At 43.3% G+C, this 24,654-nt stretch overlaps 1 protein-coding gene across 1 annotated transcript in view; it reads left to right on the forward strand.

The window, feature by feature from the left end:
- SLC1A4 (solute carrier family 1 member 4) overlaps positions 1-24,629 on the forward strand; it is a 31,646-nt gene extending 7,017 nt beyond the window's left edge. The window contains exons 2-8 of the mRNA XM_048935869.1: positions 273-315; positions 1,028-1,090; positions 6,536-6,702; positions 9,364-9,597; positions 10,720-10,914; positions 12,507-12,641; positions 14,962-24,629. Coding sequence (XP_048791826.1) covers positions 273-315; positions 1,028-1,090; positions 6,536-6,702; positions 9,364-9,597; positions 10,720-10,914; positions 12,507-12,641; positions 14,962-15,196 — 1,072 coding nt within the window. The 3' untranslated portion in view covers positions 15,197-24,629. The remainder of the gene's footprint in view (positions 1-272; positions 316-1,027; positions 1,091-6,535; positions 6,703-9,363; positions 9,598-10,719; positions 10,915-12,506; positions 12,642-14,961) is intronic.
- The last annotated feature ends 25 nt before the right edge of the window (positions 24,630-24,654 follow it).

Genomic DNA, 24,654 nt, shown 5'->3' on the forward strand with positions numbered 1-24,654 from the left:
TGGTGTGTTTATACAGCATGGTGTCTGATTGCCTCTGGTTTCCAACCTAAATGGGGGTGTGGAGGCAAGTAGGGACTTCTTGTATGAGCAAGAGGAGATGTTGAAATCTCACACTGCTGGAGAGGTGGCAAGACATCTGCTCCATGCTGCCAGACTGTCTCCTGCAGTCCATACCTCACTAATGCCAGCGCACTTCTTTTTGCAGAAGGAGTTTTCTGAGAGAACTTTTAGAAACTGCAAAAATATTTCATTTTCTTGTTTGTGTTTTACAGAAACCTGTTTCCTGCAAATCTTGTTGCTGCTGCTTTCCGAACGGTAAGAAGTGTGGGTGAATTTTGGATGCAGGCAGACCAAGTGACTTTTGCTATTAAAAAAGCAAACAAAACAAACACTTAAAGATGGTGTAGAAAATATCAGAAGTCATACTATTTCTGGTGGGTGGGACTGTTAGAAGCACCTGACGTAGTAACACAGGAATTCCACAGCAAGTGGCATGATTTGGAACAGTACTCCTCAAAAAAAAAAAGGAACATATTCATGGCCAGTGTTTTGTTGCTCCACCAGAAATGTTCTGTAGGCTGCTCCACTTAGAGCACTGCTTGGGACAATGATGGCAACTCTCTGCTTTGTGCCCAGTTGGTTACACTGTGCCATGACTAGCTGGCAGAGCCATACATGGCTGTGTTTTTAATGTCTCTCTTGCCATTTCTAGTAGTGAAATAGTGCAAGCACCACTTGCCTTCCACAGGAGGCTGTGCAACAGCATGAGGCATGAGCAGGAACAGAGTAAAGTAAAGAGGAATCCCTTGTCTACTGCCCAAACCTGGGAGATCAGTGATCACAGGGCACTTCTCTGTCCCCACGTGGTCAAGGAGTATCACTCTCTTTTCTTATACAAGGCAGGCTCATTTTTTCCACAGTATGATTTCCAGCAGAAGTTCTGATAGTAACCTCCTTTTTGTGAAATGCTAAGGGATGCAGTCATATTAATAATCTGAGGTGTTGTTTTTTTTTCTTTTTCTTGCAGTATGCAACAGATTATAAGATAGTGCTCAGGAACACTACCTCTGGAAATGTCACGTTGGAAAAGGTAAGGTCACTTCTTAGTGGCATTTAGCTGTAACACTTTACTACACAGTCTTAGCAAATACTTTAGTTGTCTGGAGCTGAGGCACACACACAAGTCAGGTGAGTTACCTACAGTCAAACAGGAAAGCAGTGATGGATAAGAGAGTTGGGCTCAACTGAGCTGGTGCTCAATACCTGATTTTTTAGGCCATGCGTTCCCAGCCTCAGCCTCACTTGATCTCAGTATTGATTAGTCCATCTGCCTAGGATCTTCTAATTTTCTATAGCCTTGACATTAAGTAGCAATTAAGCTGACTGAATGTGTCCTTTAGACCTTACCCTCCCTTAACATTTTTCAGAAAATGATCTTTTTTTTTTTCATCTTTAAAGGAAAGGTGAGTTGAGAGTTTTCTCTTGGTGCAGAAACTTTGTGTGTGTGATTTTTAATTAGTAACAAGTGGTCTGGAAGAGTACAAGTTCTAGACAGAACATCAGAAGTAGGCTGCTATTGCAGTGTGGTGAAAATTAATCCTAATGGACAGGATTGTGTTCTGTGTGCAGCTTGTAGGACTTGCAGCGATGCTCTGCGGTCTGTTAGTGGAATCTCTCCTACAGAACAGGCCATGAAATGTCTTTGTTACTGACCAGAACCAATATATTATAGATCCAGTAATAATAACATTCACCTTACAGACAGAATGCTACAGAACTGACCCAGCACCTTACCTGCAATGTTTCACCTCACTCCAAACAGGCTTATGTGGGGTTTTGGGGAGACAGAACTGTGATGGGAAATGGCTTTTAAGGCTATTTTGTATCTCTCAGATTCAGTCTGACTGTCTGAGACACCAGATATACTGCTTAATTTTTACTGTGATTTATAAGTCTCTAGAGCATGTCTTCTGCAGTGTTTGTGTTTGCCATGAGAGGTTCAGATGGGGCTTGCCCTCTGGTTCCACCAGTCTATGAACAAGGCAATTTGTGCACATCCAGAGGGACTGTGGAGCCAATCCCTTGGTGCAGGAGGTGCTGGCCTCGTTACCTTCTCTCCACACACAGTGTGTGAGCAGGCAGTGCAGAGCACTGTGTTTCCCAACTCTGCTCTCAGCTCATGGGCTGAACTTCTCCCACTTCTACGGCCAGGGTGGTAGGTGGCTTTGATGGCACAACAAGAGCTGTGCAGGGGAAAATCAGTCCTTGCTTAGAAGCTTGCTATCGCATGGTGAGCGGTCTCACTGGGGAAAAAGGCAGCTGCATCTGCCCAGGCTCTGCCCGTGCCTGTAAGAACATTAGCCCAGATCTGCACGCACTCCCTCTGCCATGGATGTGTGGGAATGAGTGCAGAGCAGCCATGTGACCCCAGAAGCACACTTTCTCTTCTCGTGCTATTAAACCCTCAGGCAGTACATGCCCATGCAGCCTCGTGCTGCTAAAACCAATTTTGACATGAAAGGCTGTAACAACATGCACTTAGGCAAAGTGTGGTTGCTTACATCATGGAGTTATTGTTGATTTAAGCAGGAGTAAAGGAAAGGTGAATAAGACTCCTGTTCTTCTTCATGCCAACTGAAGATTAGGCAGAACTTGTGGTCTTGCCAACCGAGCACAGATTGGGGCCAGCCATATCCATTGGGCATAGGCTCATCTGTTGAGCACTTGTTAAATGCTTTGGGAAGATGTGATTTTTTCCTCAAGAAATAAGAATGTATTTTTTGGCAATTTAAAATGCGTGAGAATTTTTTTTCGGTTTCCGTTTCATATTTTTATTTACCTGACAAGTTTGATGCAGTACCACAAACAATATTGTGACTTTGCCACAGGTGCTTGCTTTTGCCCATGCTTATGATGTAAATGTTATTTCCCCTATTACTTTTCCAAAACTTTTTTCAGTTTGTGGTGTGGAACCAGATCTGAACTTCAATTCTAGAAGATGCCCTCCTGTCTCCAGGGAAGAGTGGACTGAAGAAAAAAAAGAAGCATCATCTGAGTTCTGTTAGCTTCAGTACTGCTCTGACTGTATTATTTATGGATAGATGAGAAGTTTGGAAGGGAAGAGTATAGTTTTGGGATAATAGGTAGTTTAACTAGCCATAAAATCTGTGATACAGAGAAGCAAGATGGTATTCCTATCTAATATTTACTTTCATCAGTGGAGTATTGGATCAAATAGAAGAAATATTTACTCTTTTCAATACCAATGATGAATAACAAAGCTTTTTATTGATATTTTTTTTTTCCTACTAATAGGCACTGCCTTCTGTTGCTGATGATATGAGTAGAGGGGCACGTAGATTCTGCTAAGCCACATTCTTTTTTGTTGTTTCACATGCTCCCTCATGTTTACCTAGCTTTTATGGCTACATCCTCTCTCCAGGAGGCCATGAGAGACACCGAGTTCCTCCTGTGGCAGTAGTAAAAATACACAAACAGCTGGTTGCTCTTCTTCCTCACATCACATGGCTGCATTATCTTTTCAGCCACCTACTCCTGAGTTAGCTCAATGTCAGCAGTTGTTTCCTGAATATGCTTTTTTTTTTTTTTAAAGAGCTAAAAAACAATAGGATCTTCAGAGGGATTCAAGGACCAGAAGAAGTCTGTGAATCTTTCTACCAGGACACATAATTTCAAGCAAACAATGATGTGTTCTATAGTTTGCCCAGCAACAAAGCTGTCATTAAAGCTGTTTTTGTTTGATGTCCACGATGCTGCTTGGTTTGGCAGCTCCTTTGGGGTGATGGACTCTTCTGTTAGAGTACAAAAAGGCTGTTCAGCATCTGCCAGTTTTTGAAGCTGGGATTGAGAGGATCTTCCGCTCAGGATTTACTGCTGGATTTCTTCCATGTTCTGGTGCAGGGAGGTGAAATTCCCTGAAGATGGTAGATTGCTCCTGAAAATTCCAGGGCACAACTTCTGCCTAAATTTGCAGAGATGGTAGGTGATGGGGGATGCTGTGTGTTTGAAAGAAATTGGCTCAAGAAGAAGAAAATGAGAGCACGACCTGAAGGTAGCTTGGACACAATGACAGTGAATAAAGTGAACCAGCAAAGAAGTTTTTGGTGGCTGTGCACAGAGTCCTTTCTCTTGTCACCAAGAACATCTTGGTCCCCAGATGGCAAGAAAAAATTGGCTTCAAGGGCTCGTAAGTGTGAGTGCCTGGAGAAGAGCAGCAGCAAAGATGGCAGTGCTGGGTGGGTGTTACACATTTCTGAGGACAAGAGAGGACTTAACTGTGTCCTTGTTTTAGAGAGTGATGAGGTGAGGGAGTTTGAGATAGATTGCCCAGTTTATGCACAGTAGGCCACTGTGAATGGTAAGATGAAAGGTGAGAAACCACGTGTCCTGGCTGTATCTAACTGGAGGTTCTACTGTTCCTTGCCCTCCTCTAGCTTCCCAAGGCAAAATCTGGCAAGCCTTTGGCTCTAAAGAAAGCGGAGTGACTGATGCTTGTGGGAACTGAATGAGCCAGAAGACCTCTGAACTTCTCTAATGAGGGAAATGGTGTTCCAAACTGGGCGTAAGGAGCTCCAGCTCAGTCCTGCTCCGTGTCCCTACATGCCCTACACAGCTGGTGGGAAGCTGCCTGATCCTCTTGCAGATTGAGTTGCTGTTTAGCCTTGTTCCTGGGACCAGAGCTTTGAGAAGTCCAAATGGTAGTGGGTTGCTAGGCTCCAGGCTCATGCTGCTGCATTTAATGAGCTGAGAAGAGCAGTACTCCAGCAGAAGGAGCAGAGATGCTTTGCAAAACATTGGTATAAGTAATGTCATGAAATTCTCCGCTCTGGTAACATCCAGGTCAGGATGCCTGGCACTTTCAGCAGCTTGAAACATTGTGTTTGTGTTCCATAGCAGGATTGGATACTGATAATTTATTTTTTTTTAAACTTCTCAATGAGAACCAAAACAAAACAGTTGGACCCATTATGGTGACATTGTATTCCTGGCAGGGGTTTTCATATTAGCCTTATATCAAGTGAACCTGGTATAGAACAATTAAGGTTAAAAAAGACCACTAAGATCATCATATCTGACCCATCATGCCCACTCAGCAGCAATTTAACCTTCACGCTGGTATGTTTTTGTGTGTAATTTATGTTTTATTCCCTCCTGTGCAGTTCCTTGTTTCCACCTGTCACTTAGAGACAGTCGAGTTCAGCAGTATGTTTCCAGTGAAAGAATGATCTCAGGCACATTACTTTTATTGTGATCTATAGCAGATGAGGATCTTGAGTTATTTGCTCAGTATTCATTTTAAACTTTTAGCTGAGAATGTGCTCTTCTTTCCTAGTGTTGAGTTGGTGTCTGTTTTAACCAAAGCACCGAAGCTTGTCCATAAGCCTGATCTGTTTTAGGAGCCCATCCAAATAAAACAAAAAATTGACAGGTGGAGTTTGTACCCCCAAGTTGGGGAATGAGAGTGTTTATCAAAGCAATTGTATTTTTATGAAGCCAGGAGAGTGCTCACTCAGTTCACAGGATGCTGCTTTGCCAAACGAGCCCCTGTCCTTCTTGAGAAACAAGCTGTGAGGAGCAGCAGAGCAGACTTGAGTAAGCTAAATTTTGTGCATAGGTGGATTTCCTCTTTTTTTATTCCCTTGCTTGTACTGTACAGCTGAGTGATTTTAGAGAAGGAGAGCAGTATCTCTTCTGTGTGTCTCCATGGCTGATAGGGATGGATGAATGAGCAGCTTTCCACAGTTTCCTACCTTTCTCTGCCTTTTTTTTCTCCTTCTCAGTTCTTTATGTTGACTGTTTTCTCATGGTTTTCACCTTGGTATGAATATTGCACTAAAGTAATGGAGCCAGCAGTTTTTGAGGAGATTCCTCTCAGATGTGTCAGGAAAATCATAGGGTATTTGGAACCAGACCACTGAAAGCAGCTCTCAGGTACAATTTGATGCTCTATGCAGTAGAATATCATAGTGCCTACAACAGTTGACACCTGGAATAAGCAGAGCTAGGAAGTCAGCACAGCCAGTATCTGCCATCTGCACCCACAGTATCTCACAGACCCATCATCAAGGGGAAAGTGAAGGAAGTTTCAATCTTTTAACCATTGTTCCACATTTACCCTCTGTGTGTGACTGGTATCTGTGTTGTTTCACATCTGCAGTGGAGCTTGTCCTGAGCGAACTGTGAGGTTTCCATTCAGCTTGCTGAGAACACATGCATTGTATTAGAGTGCAAGGGGAGGTTGTGGCAGGCCCTTTCCCTCTTCAGTAAATCCATGCCAGCTGGAACCAAGGAAGTTTGTACTAGGGCTAAATCCAGATCTTGTTTGCTTCCCTTCAACTGTGTAATGCATTTCCATTCTGCAGTGCAGAACTGTCTTGGGTAAAATGCTGTCCTTCCCAAAATAGGTTCTGCCTGTTGATTTTGGGTCAGCTAATAGAAACAAAACAAAGTGGCTCTTTCGTTGGGGTTTGTGCCAGTCTCACACCTACCAAGCCTTCTTATTTTGCCTCTACAGATCCCTGTTGGTACTGAGATTGAAGGGATGAATATCCTGGGGCTGGTGCTCTTTGCTCTGGTTTTAGGAGTGGCACTGAAAAAGCTTGGCCGGGAAGGAGAAGATCTCATTCGCTTCTTTAATTCATTCAACGAGGCAACTATGGTCTTGGTTACCTGGATTATGTGGTAAGTGTGGGACTGCATGTACATGTGCGATAGAATACTATGCTTAATTCAGGAATCTCACAGTTTATCCATCTCTCCAGCTTTTTCATATCAGATCCCTCGCTAGCACAAAAGCAAAGGTTATGCTGTTACTCTGCAGGGTATTTTCTACTTGTTTCTGACCTGTGATTAGATAATCATGCCTAGCTAGGGCATCACATAGCTGCTAGAAATCCTGTCCTGAAGTCCATTTTCATTAATTAGAGTAAAGAAGACATTTTGTTTCAAAACAACATAAGCCTGTGGCTAGCTGCCATTGTGTGCCTAATGGTGTGGGGTTTCAGTGAATAAATGAGGTGTGAGCAAGGGAGGAATGTAGCCATGTGAAAGCTAGGGATATGTGTGATTGGAGTGCATCTGCAGATGTGGTGCCAAACTGTACTTGCAGGTTCATGCCTTAATTTTTCTGTTGGTCAGATGGTTTCTTGTACTGACCTGAAATATACCCAGTGAGATTGGACGATAGCACCACGCACTGTTAAATGGTTTGAGAAAAGCTCTGCCAAATGCAACAGTACAGAAAGTGTGCATAAAGTGTCCACTTGGATGACAGAGTGACTGTTCAGTCACAATGGATGAACAGTTGATGAATAAATGAATTATAAAGTATTTATCACTCTCTTCTTAAAGCTATCGTAGAAAAGCTATGAAGTTATCTTAGCAAAAGTGCATTTTCTCCATCCTTCAATTTTGATTCCAGTAATTTTCCTCCAAGAAAGAAGCAGAAATGTTTTGAGGGAAAAAACAAACAAACAAACAAACTGGATTTTGCACAGGCAGATCTGTGTTATTTGCTATCCTAAAAGTCTGAAAAATGTGAAGTCTAAAAGTAGCTTATGTCTCTTACTCTTAAATGTAATTCCTTGGACACCAAATGCTGGTAAGAGGCAGTTCTTGTATTCAGCTGATTACAGTGCTAATGCTTCAAGCCAATCAGTTGGTATGTAATCCTTTACTTTGTGGATTATGGGGGCCACAGCTGCCTCTCAACACCACCATAGCCCTTACTACTTCCTTAAGTTCCTGTGCCTTCCTGATATTGATCCAAAATATGTCAAGCTGCATGTACTTCCCAAAGCATACTTTGGAATTGGTAAAATCGTACCACCAAAAAGGGAGGCTGTCTGTGCTCTTTTGTAGTCCCGTTCAACAGCCTTTCTTGTCCTTAGCAGCACTTGGGTCTTAACTTCCATCTCTTCTTCTCCAGCCTCCCTCTTCAAAGGGAAGGATCTAGCCACAGGTTAAGTTCAGTGTTCATGTTTGCAGAGCTTGTACAGGACAGGGGCTCAGACAGACCTGGCAGATCTGGCAGAGGCTGAGAGGTGAAGTTTGACAAGTCCTTCCAGAGATTCAGCCAGTGGAGGCCAGAGCACGGATGCTCACACTGGACTGGGACACAGTGAGGTACAGAACAGAGGAGTTACAGACCTGCTGAGGTAGAGGCAGGCTAGGAGTAAGTGGTTGATCTTGGCAGCCTGAAGGTTTGCATGTTTCCAAGCCTTTAAGTGCTTAATTAAATCTTTCGTTTGTTCTGATTCCACAGATCAGTCTAGCTGAACATAGGAGTTGTGTTATAGGGGTGAGTGGGATAAAAGCATTCATTCCTGAGATGTGCAAGCGAATCTATTGCAGCTGTGCCTCTAGGACAGGGTGTTGGAGATCTAGCTGACGTTTTAGTGTTTCTTAGCCTTAGATGCAGGAATAGGTAGAGGTGCTCAGACATAAACTTTCCAAGTATGGCTTTGAAGGAAATGAGGTTGGAGTGATTTCCATGGTTTGCTTAGTAGTAGCTGTTGTGCTGCATATGCAAGGGCAATTCCAAGCCAGAGGTGTGGCTGTGACAAATGCAGCCCTTCCCCCTGGAGCAGTTCCAACCGTTTCTGACAAAGGAAATGTCAAACAAATGCTGACGTCCTGAGACATTTCTAGATAGGAGAGGTGGAAAAATGCATACGTGGCCGTTGACTTGAGGGAGGCACTGGAAGCCTGGTCATTGGACTTAAATGACTTGCTTTCTTGGTCAAGCGCATCAGCAGCCTTTAGCTGAGCTCTGCAGTATGGCTCTCTGGTATAGGGATAGCCTTTTTTTTCCTGCACAGACTGTGTTGGCACCCAGTATGCCCACCATTTTAATGACCTAACTTCATACTTCTGCTGGTGGTCACAGACTGCATAATATGCCACTCTTCCACTCCTTTCTTTGCTCCCGTCACGTGCTTCTTTTTCTTTCCTAACATCTGCCTTCCCTTCAATAGCAACCTCGATTTTGGGGATTTGCCTGCCTTCCTCCCCAGTGCACTAGAAGGCCACCTGAGTATCATGTTCCAGTAGTTTCAGCCAGTGCTTTTACTTCTTGCCTGGATTCCTTTCTTCATTGCCCTAGACATCTCTTTGAGTGTCTGGGACATTTTTCTTTTTTTCAGTTTGACTGTTTGCCTTCCACCAAGCAAACATGTAAAGGAGGCCTTCCAAACTTGTATGATCTGTGTGTGTGGTAAGTAAGGTGCTGACCCTCAGTAGGAGTGGCATGTTCTTTAGAAGAGCATTATCTCTAGTAGAGAGAACATGTTTTTCAACTTTTTTTTCTTTACACTTCATGACAGCCCGTATTTGTTTATGCAGGTATGTACCTATTGGTATTATGTTCCTTGTCGGGAGCAAGATTGTGGAAATGGAAGATATTGTGCTTCTGGTGACCAGTCTGGGAAAATACATCTTTGCCTCTATTCTGGGCCACTTCATCCATGGAGGGATCATTCTGCCACTCATTTATTTTGCATCCACACGTCAAAATCCGTATCGTTTTCTCTTAGGACTTATCACACCATTTGCCACTGCTTTTGCCACTTGCTCCAGGTGGGTGTTTCTTTGGGGAACATATGTGTCTGGGAATATACATTGTAATTGTCACTATAAACTGCTTATATCTTAATGACAGAATGTGTTTAGTTTTAGGTGAAAATATTTCTAAAATTGCAAAAGGAGGCGACTGAGCACAGAGTCTCACTGCTCTCAGCAGCCCACTAGGCAGGAAATGCTTATCGTTAGGTGTTGAAAACAATTCCTCAAGGTACTGATAATGTGTAGCATGATGCTAAGTTGGAAATTTGGGGAGGAAGAGGTGAAAGCATTTGTCTTAAGATCTTGCCAGCTTTCAGTTTTAAGTAAAGCAAGGGGTCGGCAGTGAGGGAGTTTGTCCTGAGAAGTTTAGTTATCCAAGTTCAGCAGAATCTGGAACAACTTGAGCCTGATTTTGTATGAGCACAGCAGGTTTATTAGCTAGCGTAAAGTGACTTAGCATTTTTTATTTCAAAGCTCTGGCCTTATCAGCTTTTATTTGTTGTAAAGAAGGATGCCAAATTATCAAACATATCATTTAACCTTTTCCCAAGAGGCTAAATCTGGACCAAAGATCACGAATATATAACTGAATATATAAAAACATTCTGAGTCATTTCCAAAAGAAGCAGACACGCAACTATCACAGGAGCTGAGTTATATGTGAAGTAGGAGAGGGTTTGTGAAGGAAGCCATACAATTATATAATGAAAGAAATAAATCCAGCAGTGATTATTTCACTTGCCTGTCCATTTGAGAAGGTAGTAGTACAACACCAAGAAATTACTGTTGCAACAGCTGTATTTATATTTACACGTATTGCTGTGTTTTTTTGTGTTTTGAGACCTTATCATTCCACATCTGTGTTATGCTATATACTGTTAGGTCATGAGTTTTTGCATCTTGGAGGTTAGAGTCCTTACCAGCTATTTCTGTTTAGAAGGAGATTGTTGAATACTGCTATTCAAGGCCAACAGGGAGGGACGTAGCTATCATGAGTGAGGGGCTACAAAGTGATATTGCCATCTTGACATGCTGTTGTGCAGCGTGTTAGAAGCATGACAGTCATGAGGCAGCAGACCTGCTACTCAGCACCCCTGGTGCTTTGTGTTTGACTTCTTTCTTGCTCTGTTTTCCTAGCTCAGCCACTCTCCCATCGATGATGAAGTGTATTGAGGAAAACAATGGAGTCGACAACAGGATCAGCAGGTTTATCCTTCCTATTGGTGCAACTGTGAACATGGATGGAGCTGCTATTTTTCAGTGCATGGCAGCCGTGTTTATTGCTCAGCTGAACAACGTCGACCTCAACGCTGGGCAAATCTTTACCATTCTGTAAGTTGCTTGTTATTGTAACCACATCCTTCTGGCCTCCAGATGCATTAAAGCCTGTGGTCTCCCTGTTAATAGCTAGCATTTATAGTTTGCATTCCATGTCTCTGACTTAAAGCTTGCAAACTGCTGTGAGGCATAATGATAGGGTGATTAAAGGATGGAGTCTTTCAAGCTTTATAAGGTTGACCAGAATCTCTGTTTAATAAAAGGTGGAACCTGGGAGGAGTAACGAAATTATGAAACAGACTTTGAACTGTTTAAAGCTGCTCCTCACCTTGAATTCCTCTCCTTACTTAATGATCTCCCACTCCACTTGCCATTAAGCTGGGTAATGTGGCATGCTGCACTACCAAGAATGCTACCCTCCGGATGTCCTAGAAAATCCTCCTGCCAGCTCCCCGGTTCCTTTTGTTTCAGTTTCATACTCAAGACTCTGCTCCTGCATACCTCTCTGCCCTTACTACCACTTCATCACTGGTTTCCCAGGTCAGACCCATGACCATCCCCCTTCTGATCATTATGCTTTTCCCCATTGTACTGTACGCTGCCTTAGTCCTGCTTCTTTCTCTAGCACTCTCCTCTCTATGCCTGGAACATCCTTGCAGGTCCAGTAAATGTGCCATCCTCTTTCATTCCCTGCCCAAAATCCAATAAGTGAGGATCTTAGAAGGAGTTTTAGCCCTTCACTGTGCCAAGAAGTCAGGGACTCTATCCACCATATACCTTCTTACATTTCCTACCTTCCCCACCCAGGTTTTATTTCCTTCTTTACTGCATTTCTCAGTATACTGTTTGTCTATTTAAGGCAGGGCTGGAATATTGTCTTTGCAGATGGCCAAATTAGCTTTTCATGTACTCATAGCGAGTCAAGTGTTGACACAAGCCCTAGAATAATCCAGTGATAGCTCAAGGGAAAAACAGTTGCAGACATCTTCGCACAAAAAGCTGTGTGATTCATGTCTGTTGCACGTGCACTGCTTAAGGATCTGTTTGAATGCAGGTGAGACACAAAGAAAGGACAGTGCTATTAGTATGCCTCTATGGACAGCATACTTGGACTTTTGAGGCTAGATCTTAAAGCACATCAGTCCTGCTTAGCACACAGGTTTTCATGCTTTGGGCAGAGCTTCAGCACAGTCCTAGCTCAGCAGTGGGGTTGTGCTTCTTCCTGCTGTGAAGCTAGTCTGGCATGCTTTATCCTCTGTGCATGGCACAGTTCACCTTTATACATTTGGGGAGTGAAGAAAACATGTATTCAGCATCTTTGAACCAATGTATGACTTGGAAATGGATGTGATATTAACATAGTGAGAAATGATTTGGGTTTTTGTTTTGTTTTTTTCCTGTTCTGAAATGTTATTAAAGACAGAGCTGTTATCTTGGTAGCTGCCGTGGAGCCTGCTGAGCAACTGTACTCTATATCCATTACTGTGCCTCAGCAGGCAGGAAAGGATTTGCCTGGGAAGCAAATGATCTGTGTGTCCCTTGCTGTGGAGTTTGTTTACAGTTCCTAAAGTAGGGAAATGTGTGACGTAAATGTAGAAGAGGAGTGCTGCAGGGCTCCTACTAACCAGAAACAAATTGATTTGCAGCGTTACAGCAACTGCATCCAGTGTGGGTGCAGCTGGGGTTCCAGCTGGAGGAGTCCTCACCATCGCTATCATCTTGGAGGCCATTGGACTTCCCACCAACGATCTCTCCTTGATATTAGCAGTGGACTGGATTGTGTAAGTACATCAGACCACATGCATGTGCTGTTACATGATAGTCCAAGTGTAGTATAAAATAAAACCCTACTAGGTGTGGCTCTCTGTAGGATGGGAAGCTCATGACAGGTGATGGAGAATGATGAATATGGTGGTTCCTACTCAATTAAGCAGTTGGTGTGCTAAAAACTCCGTTCAGTATTTTTTACTGAGACATTCAGTCATTATTGACTTCAATTTCAAGTTTCAATTCCCTCCAGAGGATTAAGTTTGTTCAAAATATTGCTGGAAATTAGTTGGATATGAAGAAGGAAAGGAGAAAAGGAAAACAGCCTGAATAGTGATGGAAAACAGATGTGTGAAGCAACCTTCATCAGAAGCAGTTGCCAGCTGTTGTTTGAACTATAACAGCAAGAGACCAGTCGCAGCAACCAGCACAAGTGTCAGAGCAGGGCAGGTACACAGAGGGCTTGCAGCATTCATCACAGCTGTGTCTGGTGTCCTGGCTGGAAGATGTTTCTGGGAATTGCGAGTTCAGTACACAGTATTACCACCTTTGCTTTCCATCTTCTGGGAAAGGTCTAGGAAGTTAGACCTTTGCTTGGTTCCTTCTCCCTTTCCCAAGAACCATTTTCCTCCTTGAAACATGAGAGATTATCTCCTTGCCTGGCTCTGTTTGGAAGAGCCTATTTCACCACTCATTTTAGCTATGTCCTCATTAAAGCCTAAATTTACCTTCTGTACCACCTAAATCAGATTAAGCAAAGCCTAGAAAATTTGCTTTAAGAACTGGGGACCTAGCCATTAGTACATGATGAGAGTAAATGCAACATGCAGATGATTTCTTATTGCTCATATGAGCTCTGAGGAAAAGGGGCTCCCAGTTCTTCTCAAACAATCCTGTCTGTCTGTAGTCTCTAGAAATACTAGGAAATTGAAAGTTTGTAGAATAGTGGAAAAAAAATCAAGTTGGAAAGGCTCCTCTGAGCACTCAACGTGCCTGCGCTTTAAATACTGGTGAATTATGCTCAATGTGAAAATTTAAAAGCACACACTGCTTTTAGACCATCTGGTTGGGTAGTGGGCTGCAAGTGCTGGTCAGTAACAGTCAGACAATCTGAATTCCCCCTTGAGATTTTTTTTTTCACTTAGCAGTTTTTGGGGACACTTCCTGATTTAGACGTACATAATCTTTGCCTCTGTCTGTAAGGATGGACTGCTCTCACAGAGGACGTGGAAATTAGGGTGTGTGAGGGCAGTCTTGAGTTTCCAAGGCTGGGTTAGAGGGCAGCTCTGTTACCTCCTTCCCTTCCCACACCAACACACATCTATGATGCTCATTGCATAATTCTTTCTTGCTGTCACCACTTGGGTATCAGCCACCTCAGGAGAGACAGGCAAAGCAGTGGCCATCCATTCGTGTTCCATCTTCCTGAGGGCTTGCAGTGCTAGTTGTGCTTTCCATGAGCTGTATGTATTCAGAACTGTGTGGTTGCATGAGTGAAGTTTGCAGCTTGTTTCTGTCTGGATTGCCCTTAGCCTGTGTCATGCTGGCTGCCTTCTTTTAAAAATATGTAGTATCCCTCTGTGGTCAACAGTGTTGTTCTAGTTCAGGAATTCAGTCTTGTGGTAACAAAAATGGGGAAGAGGGACAGAAGAGTCCTTTATCTTGTTTTAAAGCCAGACATTTAATTACCAAAGAGGATCACAGTTACAAATTAAGCACATGCTGCAGAATGACTAGCAGAAATCTCAAGAGGCACATGAAGAAATTGTTCTTTGAGTTATAACCCTCCTCTATTCAACTCTGAAGCACGCCAGTATTGCACCGTAGAACTAAAGATAGGAACAGATGCTCATAGTGAGAAACCCAGGGGACATAGTCATTCTCTGCTTTTGGAAGGGCATCTTAAATAGTTAAGATACTAGATTTTCTATAGTTAAAAAAAAAAAGAAAAAATTGAGTGCTATGAATTATCTTCTGGATAAGCCTAAAGGAAGTTCCAGCTCTTGCATTTGAGGCATGCTGGCCTGGAGAGGGGGAAGAAAGCAGGCTGGGAAAAGAAGGATGTCTGAGAAAAAGTAATAACATTACAGCAACCTGCTGAGAAACCGGATCCAGCTGATTGCAAGAGTTGGGAGGCTTGAACCAGTTCCAGTGCACAATCTTAGTTCTGAAATGGGAATGATATTTCTGTAGAAAATACCTGTGGGTAACAACATCTTCCTTCTCTAGGTCCAGCAGTATTGGTGGATCTGCAGGGAAGAATTTGGCCCCCCTTATTGTGTTGTAACACTCTTAAACTAAAAGGCCACTTTGTTTGTTTTTAACCTTAACCAGGGACCGAACTACCACAGTTGTGAATGTGGAAGGGGATGCCCTAGGAGCAGGTATCCTCAATTACCTGAATGAAAAAGAAAAGAGAGGAAAAGAGCAGGAGCTAAAAGAAGTCAACGTGGAAGCAGTTGCTAACAGCAAGTCTGAAGAGGAAACGTCGCCTTTGGTAACCCACAAAAAACAAGTCTCCAACACAACCAGTACATCAGACCCTGAATCCAAGGAATCAGTACTGTGAACTAGAAGCTGTTGGTCAAACACGTCTTAGAGGTGGACCAGGGACTTGTTAATGCACCTAGACGTTTGCAGTGCTAGCAAGGGCTGGGCAGCTCTTGAAAGTTTTCAGTTCCATTCTGTTTTGAAATTTGCTGGCTTGGGGAAGGGAGGGAGGTGGGCTGGGAAGAAACGGGGTGGTGAGAAAGAACACACACTTTGTCATAGTATTTTGATAATTCATCTGTGTACCTGTATATATGTGTTGCACGTACACACGTATACATGTATACATGTAGGCGAATGCCAATTGAAATGTCTGGTTTTACAAGAGATCTCTTAGTGAAGGCTTATGTGGGTTGGATATGGGGAAGCAGCCAACCCAATGAGTGCTTATGGTAGGGAGAAATTAGTAAGCTTATTGTGCTGCTGTTTGAATGGAGATACAGTTCAGAAACTCCACAGTGGGTGAGAATGTTTCTTAAGCTTAGTTTCTGTCCTGGAAACTCTTACTGACAATTACACAATATGGAGCAACATTTTTCTCCCACTCCCCTTCCTGTCCTGTTCTCTGATCACTTAAAAACATCAAATATAACCTAGGAAGTAGGGTGTTGCTTTTTTTTTTTAGTGTCATACATGAACGAGGAGGTCCAAATCTTATTCCATTCCCCCGCTACATTGCAGTTTTCTTACCTTCTGGTGAGTAATTCCCAAACTCTGGGACCAGACAAAGGAGATATTGGTGCAGATCAAGGGCTGGCTATCTCCTCCCCTCTTAGCAAGCTGTTGAGAAAAAAAAAATCCAGAGGAAACACGAATTTTGTTAAAGTCATCCCTCTGGGGCTAAAAAAAATGTGGAGTCTGTTCCAGTATAAATATCTCTAAAAGAAGCTTGTCTGTGACAACATCAAGAAGTCAGTTCCCTTCGTGAAAACACACATGCACGTTTGCTAGCACGCCATGTCCTGCTTATGTTTGTATAATGGGTCAGTCCAAACAAATTAAGTCATATCCCTTTTCCAGCAAAACTGTGCAGGAGAAAAAAATGTGAACACACATGTGGGAACTGACAATAGGCAAGTCTGATTGTTGGCTTGAAAGGGGAAAAAAGGAGGTGAATTTCTAACCTGATGTAGTTCAGTGATCTCTGAGTGTTGGGACAGCTGTATACTCATTCCTGCTAGGAATTTGGTCCTACTATAAATCCTTTTGGCAGCAGTTTACATTTAATTCTACATGGTGCTGGGCCAGGGTAATGCTTAATGGCAGGTGGTAGCCTTTGCTTGGGGCTGACCCAGGTGCTTCTGGATTCTGACTCCACCTTTTTCCTCTACCACATGCTTCCTGAATTTGCACCCCCCCAAACTTGATCGAAGTCCAGCAAACATTGCAAAACTCCTGTTGATTTCTCTTGGCATTTTGGTCAGGAGGTAGTTACAAAGTGATGGCTGTGCATACACGCCAAGATTTGCCCTGGCCTCGTGGCACTTTCCCTTGGCTACTTTAACAAGGTGAGTGCATGTGGTCAGTTCTCCACACTGTAAACTCAGCAACATATATTTACAGTTTGCTTTGGTATACAATAATGATCAGTCTCCCCTTGTTTTTTTTCCCCTGTTGCTTCAGAGGAAGCTATCTTGAAAAGGTATCCGGGTGCTGATGTTTATGATCACGGCATTAGGAAGAGGCAGCTCCAATTTTATAGCAGCAGCAGCCTTCATTTCCAAAGCATCTTTCCTGGTAAAGGGACTCAATGAATTTTGCTAAAAGATGCTCAGAACGAGATGTGGCCACCTCTGAGGGAGAACACAGTGAGTGTGTCATTACTGGCTGTTTAATTGTGTGCAGCAGCCCTGTGCAATTGGTCAGCCCGCTGCAAATCTGCAGGTGGAGTTTCTTTTTAACCAGTTTATTTATAATCATGTCCACAAAATTTGATCAGTCCTCGTCTTGTTTTAAAAATGAAAGGAGACAGTTGTTGTTCTCTAGGGCTGTCCTCTGCTCAGTATTTAGTATTTCATTTTAAGCACATCAAAACCTGCGGAAACTTTGCATTTCCTCCCATTAGAGTCATCCCAACTCCTTTCAACTCAGGAAACCAGAAGCAGGTTTTGTAGCTGGCAGTGAGAGTCCTCAAATGAAAGGTATTTTGATAAATGTTGGAGGTTTCAAAAAAAATAATCAGGGTTCTCATCAACCCTCTCTTTTAAATATTTCTTATAAAGTTTCATGGAAAACTTTGACTGCACCAGAACGCCAGAAACCATGGTTTTAAAACAAGATGTGGATATTTTGAGGGGAACTGAAAAACACAACTGTTCCCTGCAGGCTGGGTTCTGTAGTTGGATTTTTATCTCCCATCAGACATTTAGCTCTTTTGATGCTCTCCCTCACCATGACACATGCAGTTCAGTTGAGGTCATGAGAGCAGGCAGCACCCAAGTGAACGGTCACGGCAGGATTTGAGAAGTGAATGTTTCTCAGTTCTGATTTTTCACTCCAAAGCTGACGTTGCCAACAGATAGAAGTACTCATAAGGAGTTTGTCCAAAGGCTGGGCTTCTTCACAGGCACCACCTAGCCACTGCTCTGCTGATATTCCTTCCCTGTGGTGCTGCCACTTGATTGTACCTTGTCCCTCTAGCAGGATGCTGTGGGATGTTCTTTCTGACAGTAGATTCCAGAAAATGATTAAATTAAAACCAGTTATCTCTGATTTGTCTTAATATTTTTCACTAGCAATGCAGAATGTGAACATCTTTGCTGAAGAATGCCTCTCCCAGTCCCCGTTAGATGATTGTCATGCTTTGCATCAGTGTGAGTGTGTAATCCCATGTAAGGCTTGTTAGAGCATTTGGGCTTAAGGTCAAGCACTCCCATAGCTGGAATTTAACAAAGGAATTTTAACACTCCTCCTGGAAACAGGTGCCATATGGTCTATACAAGCCATTAAGTATTCAGGGCCAGTCTTCTTAACCTGCCACAAATCTGTAAGGTTGCAAAAGCTCTGCTTTAGACTTAAAAAGCTGCCAATTCTTGTTTGCACACAGTGAGAGGATCCCACAGTTTTCTATGGAAACACAAATGTATGGTAGTGACTGCTTTTCAGAATACCTTACTGGTCTTGTTTGTGTTGTCTGTGTCAGAAATTACATTTCTTGTTTTTCTATGATGTTACCGTTGCATTTGATGGCCATGCCATGTCTTCTAGGGCTCTCTGCTTGACTTCAGGTTACTTTTTGATAAGGTACAAATGTAAAAGATCTATTATTGTACTCTCCTGGACTGTATTAAAAAAAAAACAAAGTGATACCTACCAACAGCTGCTCTTGTAAGAGTGTGAATCCTGATTGAAAGCCCAGTGAGACAGAAGACTTGCCATTTGCTTCCAGTGGTCAAGGTCTTCAGGTAAGGTCACTGGGAGAGAAATAGAAGGGCTGTTGAAGGTTGTGCGTTTTTCTGTGCTATTTGGATGCAGTCCTCAACCTGCAGTGTTGCCCTGGGATCTTCCTATTTCAGGTCTCCATGCAGCCTCATACCAAGAGGCTGCAAGCTGACCAAGAAGGTGCTGCTCAGCAGCAGCACAGGTGCAGCTATTAACACCTGCTCTGTGCTTACCCAGGAATTCCATGAATCTGATGCCAGTATGGTACTGAACTCCAACATCTGTTGACGAGGCATATGTTTGAGTTCTCCCAGCTTGACTGTAAAATGGAAACTTTTAGTCAGTTGCTTTTGATTTCAGGAGGAAATAAATTCAATCTAGATAATGCTGGTTTTCTTTTTTGGCTTTAGTCTTTCTTTTGGAAAATACAAATCCTTTCATCCCTTCTGGTGTTTTCCTTAAGGTATCCACATCCCCTGGAGATTGTGGGCTGCCATTGCCTTTCCTGCTGCAGTTCACAGTCGTTTCACTTTCAGATTTCTGTTGGGCATATGACTTGGGTCCAGGTGTTCTTTTTCCTTCTTAATAGCTGTTTCTCATAAGAGGAGCTCCAGTCACATCCTCTCAATGCAAGGGGACTACTAGAGGCATCTCCTTCTGTATAAGGTTTGTTACCACCATGGAGGCCTTTGTGGTGTGCTGGTGAAACTGAACTGGGAAAGAAAATTGTAGTGTTATTAGTCAGAAAGGGTGGATATGCATACACAGCAAGCTGTGGTCAGAAAAGCCTCTTCGTTTTAGGAAAGTAGGCTACGAACAGCTTGTGTCCTATCCTCTAATACTGTGATTGCATTTTGGGAGAAAATTACAGGAACATGGAAAAGTTTGTAAGCCCTGGGCGTGCCCAATCCCATTTCGTCTCAGACCTTATTTTTTTACCTTCTTTATTTCAGTGATGTGTCTTTGACTGTTTGGGACCATCTCTAATTTCTTCTTTGGGACTGAATTTCCTCTCCGTGATTTATCAGTCACTGACTCATCTCCTTGCTTTGTCTGCAGTTCCCTGGCTATTTTTATGTGTTGATGGATCAGTGGACATAGTTTTGAGTTGGACCAGCTTCAGCTGGTCTTTAGGAATGCATTTTGCCCTTACCTCACCAAGGATTAGTAAGACCTAGTAACTTAGAGAGTTGCTTTGAGATTGCTGAGTGCCATCTGTCATCCTGAGAAAGGTGCTTGCTTTGTGCTGTGAGACATGGCTGTTGAGGCCTGACTGGCTCTAGTGAGCAATGAAGGGTGCCAGCACATGGCTACTGTTAGAATATGTTCAGTAGACTGGTATTCCTAGGAGCAGAGCTTTAGCTGGGTCCCTGCTGGCACACTGGTAGTTTCACTGCAAGATTCAGTAATTGCAAAGGGCTTTAAACCTCTATTGGGATGTCTCTTGCAAACTACAAACCAGGGTCAAACACTGGGCTTTTCCTGTAGCAATATGACAATCAGAGCTGTGTCCTTTTGGCATAATAGAAGCAGGGAGCCAGCCAGGGTACAGGAGCAGCTGGTAAAACAACTTCTGCTTTGTCTGCTGGGCAGCCGTGTTACTACCAAAGAGGCCATGCTGTGAGCTGGACACAGTGGGAGATTGTCAGGGTAGTTTTGTGTGTTTGCTCTGTTTCTGTACTCTTCCCTGGGCATTTACTCTGGCTGGAGCAAGAGATGGACATAATCTAAAAATGGTCACCACTGGGTTAATTCTCTTGTGTGTGAAACCAGATGTTTGGGCAGTTTGATGAAGAGAGACTTTCTGCTTTTAGTCAAGTGAGAGGCCCTGGTATCTTTGTGACTGCCCATTCTGCATGTGTTGCAGGATGCTTCCTTGAGGGCTTGCCTAATGTACAAAACCATTGCTTCTTTCTGCAAAGATCTGTAGCTCTGATCAACACTCCAGACTGAATTTTCAGTCCTGTCTTCTGCGAGCGCTGCACATTTCTTCGACTCCTCAAAAGCACTCTTCTGTTGGAAATCATTTTTTCCTTGACCCTCCCACAGGTCATGAGCAACATGTTTCAGATAGGAAGTCAAAGGATCAACACTCAAACTGTCACCAAAGAGAAATGTCACGTTTTTGTGGATTTAAACTGGGCAGCTTAAAGTACCTGCAGACCTGCCTGTAATGACTGCTACTGTGAGTGATGAACAACTCAGAATTAGGCAGGTTGCACAAATCCTCTGCTTGCAGTTCATTTCCTATAGATGACCTTTATAGGTACCATTCTCTCACAGACAATAATGTGGAGAGTAGTGAATCACGGTGTTTGTGAAGCACTCTTAAGGTACAGTGCACTAAATCTTGGATAATAATGAACTTATCAAAAACTCTGAAAGGAATCAAGTAATCGTAGTATGTATCATTAAGTCAGAGTTGCATTGTGCTGGCATGGATGACTGGATGATCAGAGACCCAGTGTATGCATTTGCAGGAAGAACAGTGGGAGCTGGTGTCGGTGAGTTGCTCTGCTGTCTGCCTCCTTCCATCCTTCTGGCATGCCATGAAAGTCCAGGCTTAGGTAAAATAACAGACATCATAGTGGATTCAACACCTAAATGGGGAGCCTTGTTAGCTTAGTTTCTGCTTAGTTTCAGTGGAAGAGCTTTTCAACTAACAAAACAAGTTATCTTGGAGGCAGTATGGGGAAAAGGTGGGGAAAAGGAGAATGGCAGGCAGATCAGACAGGGTAAGGTAATTACATGGATAAAGCAGCTAAGGCTTTGAAGGAAGCATCTTTCCCTTGGTGTTTTGATATGGATATCATCAAAAAGACTGCACGCATTTGTCCTGCATGGAGTGGGGACTGTGCAAATCCCCACCTGCTAACCGGCCAGGTGTTACAGGGAGAGGCAGAGATCAGTGCTGGTGTTGTTGAAGTGTACTGTCACTGAGCAACAAGTAAGCATCAGCATGGGGCTCTGATAAGCTGCTCTTGGCTGCTGGCCACGATCACAGAGAAATAAACAGTACAGCTCTGGATCAGGATTTGACCCACATTCCTCCTTGCAGTGTAGCTCAGTGTATGCTTCTCGGATAGCCGTTATTCTATGAGGACAAAGAAGACCTTATTATCTAGATGGGCACATCGGTGAGAGCCATGGTCACTTGCTGCTTCAGGGGACAGGGAAAAGGATAAGGCAAATGGTCTTAAACTTTTCCAAACGTTGGGCAATACACTGTGACAGTTGGCTCTAAATATTTTAAGTCAGATGAAGAGTGATTAAGGGCCTTATTTGGATTTCATAGCTCCCTGTTATTGCATCTGAGCACTGTCTTGGGAAGTTAATGTTAACAGAGTGTTTATTCTCTTCTTGGGGTGTTACATTTTTGACTAGCAGGCACTATTTCACAGTTCAGCAGTGAATATAGGCAGAAAAAGGAAAATGCTTCTTTGAGTCATCAGGCAGTCTAGGAGCAGACTTCAAATCCTGAAACCAAGGCCATTGTTAGCTAACAGTCATCTCCCCTGTAAAGGTCCACATTCAGAGGTTTATAAATACATTTGGGTATTGATATCATATTATTAATAGCATGTTAGTGCAGGATTGTGACTCATCTTTTTTGGCAGGATGGAAGAAGAGAGCTCTTCTGTAGGACAGTTATCTTCTCTCTAGGATGACTTTTTTAGCAGAAAAAGAACACTACTTTTCCATTCAAAGAGCCTCAGCACCAACAGGTACATCATCCTCAACAGCTATGAAATCTGACTTGGATTTAAGCACTGATCTCAAAGGCAACAGGAGGTGATAGCTCTGAACATTTCAGCAGCCAGCTGCTCTTTCTTGAAGTCCTGCCCAAGAGACATTTATAATTGTCTTCCCAAAGGCAAGGCAAACAAGCATACTGACAGGAACTACTGTGAGGAAACGAATTTTGAGCCAGCCCTGTTGTAACGCGGACTGAATGGTGTGGTTTTAAGAAGTGGAGAGTTCAGTATGAGATGTTCCTTAAGGTAGCTCTCACTTGGTCTTTCTGTTAACAACACTCTGGTGTTGTTAACATACATTTCTTTGCAGGTGTGCATTTAGGAACTGAAATTAAACTGCATAGGCGATGTCAGTACAACTAGATTTCTGTTACACATTGCAGAAAGGAGTCTTTTCTGAAGGAAACTGTTGCCACATGCCTGAATCCCCTGTGCTCCCCCAGAAATAATTGTACTTAACCATGAAAGTACCCCAAGTATTAACTGCTACACACTGTAGCTTTTTAAGATCCTGAAGGAATGCCACAAAATGGATGAGCCAGGTCCTTTGTTGATGTGCATTAACGTGATTTCATGAAGCTTTCAGTGGCCTGTGGACTTGTGGTGGAATGGCACTCTCTGGCAGGACAGGGGTTTGAATTGGTTCTCTTTTAAAAACATAAAGTTCTTGAAAATGCCCGTTAAGTTGGAACTTGTTGGCTATAGCTAGAGGCATTTTATGTGCTCACAGTGTTCTCATGAATTAGTGCCTCCCATAAGATAAATGTGTTTTCTAGATGGCCACGTTGATGTAGAAGCAAGGCTTCCTGGTGTTTGGATCGGTTTTCTTTCTCCATATCCCTCTTGCATGTTCTGCTGTGGTCCTTGGACTGGGCTTCTAGAGTACCTGTGCTAAACTTAAACATGTCCTGGCCTCCTGAGGACACAGACCATCTCACATCCTTTCATGGGGGGGACAAAGATGATTTTAACTTCGGAGGAAGAGCTGGAACTGAAAACAAGCCTACTTCAAGGCAATACCTTAATGGCATTTTATCTAATCAGTCCAATAGCTGTGACCAAGCTGCCGAGCTAGCCTTGACTGCCTCCCTGGTCTGCCCCACGGTAGATGCACTGTTGGCATTACTTCCCCAAGGACCAATGTGGAAGTAATGTGTTCCCCATCCCTGAATGTTCCTGTCGTTTAAGAACATAGTCTTATCAGACCTTCTCTGTTGCTATCCTGGCTGCACTGCTGTAAGGTCGCGCACAAAGCTCGTGCTGCACAGGATGGAGGCTGTATGTAGCACTAGGATAGCTGAGTGTACCTCTGCTGACTGCAGGTGGGTCCTTCCTGAATTGCTGCTGCTTTATGGCAGATTGAGACCGACTCACTCACTCGTAGTGAGGGTGACAATTCTGATGAGCCCTCTGGATTCAGGGCCAGCAGGTCCACCCCTAAGACACAAGGCGTCTGTTGCTGCAGAGATACATGATCTGCCTTACTACCCTTAAAGGTGCCTTGTTTGGCTTTTCAATATAACTATGCACCAAAGGCAAGAGACTCTGTTATCCCTGCAGACAGGAGGGAGAACAAGGATGACCTGGCGTGAAACAGACAGGGAAAGTGAGTTTCTTTTCTTTATCCTCTAAGTTTTCTGTCGGCAGTCCTGCCTCTGATGCTCTTATGTGTATGTGCTTTTATTTCTACTGGAGCATAAATCGCTCTAAGTAGGAGGGAGGATTCTTGTATTTTTATATGCTGAGCCATTTGATTGATTAATTTAATAAGGCGACACACAGATGAACTCTGAAATTCACTGCCATCTGCTGCTCCAGTTCAATCCAGTATTACTGATACAAAGGTACTTGCCTTCAGAGAAAACCTAGTGCTGAAAGCACTGAGAGTAACCACTCCATTGAATGAATATGCCATGTGGGTGCGTTGATGCTTGTGAACTTCTGTAACTGTTCTTATTTTAAAGCAATGGGTCTGATCTGTGTGACTCTGTATCAGCTTTTTTAATATCTGCCAAGACCAGATGTACGTGCATATATGCAAAAAGGCCCGTATTGCTGTGGCTGGGGCTGTGTGACCCTGGGGTAGATTAATATTACAGATGTTTACTGTGTAGTACGCTGCTCTTTGGTGCAGAAATTCTCCCCGTCTGCCTGGGAAGAAGGCAGTCCTGTGGCTCAGGCTGAGATGGCTTGTTGCATTAGGAGGGTGGCACAACAGGGCGCTCTCTCTCTTTTTCCCTTCTGTTATGGAAATGTTTATTTGTTCTCTCTTTGTGTAGCTTCTCAAGCTGAAATAAAAATCACCCCAAATAGAATTCATGTTTTGGCCTTTGTTTGGTGA

Source organism: Lagopus muta, chromosome 2, assembly GCF_023343835.1.
Source record: "Lagopus muta isolate bLagMut1 chromosome 2, bLagMut1 primary, whole genome shotgun sequence".
NCBI classification, from domain to species: Eukaryota; Metazoa; Chordata; class Aves; order Galliformes; family Phasianidae; genus Lagopus; species Lagopus muta.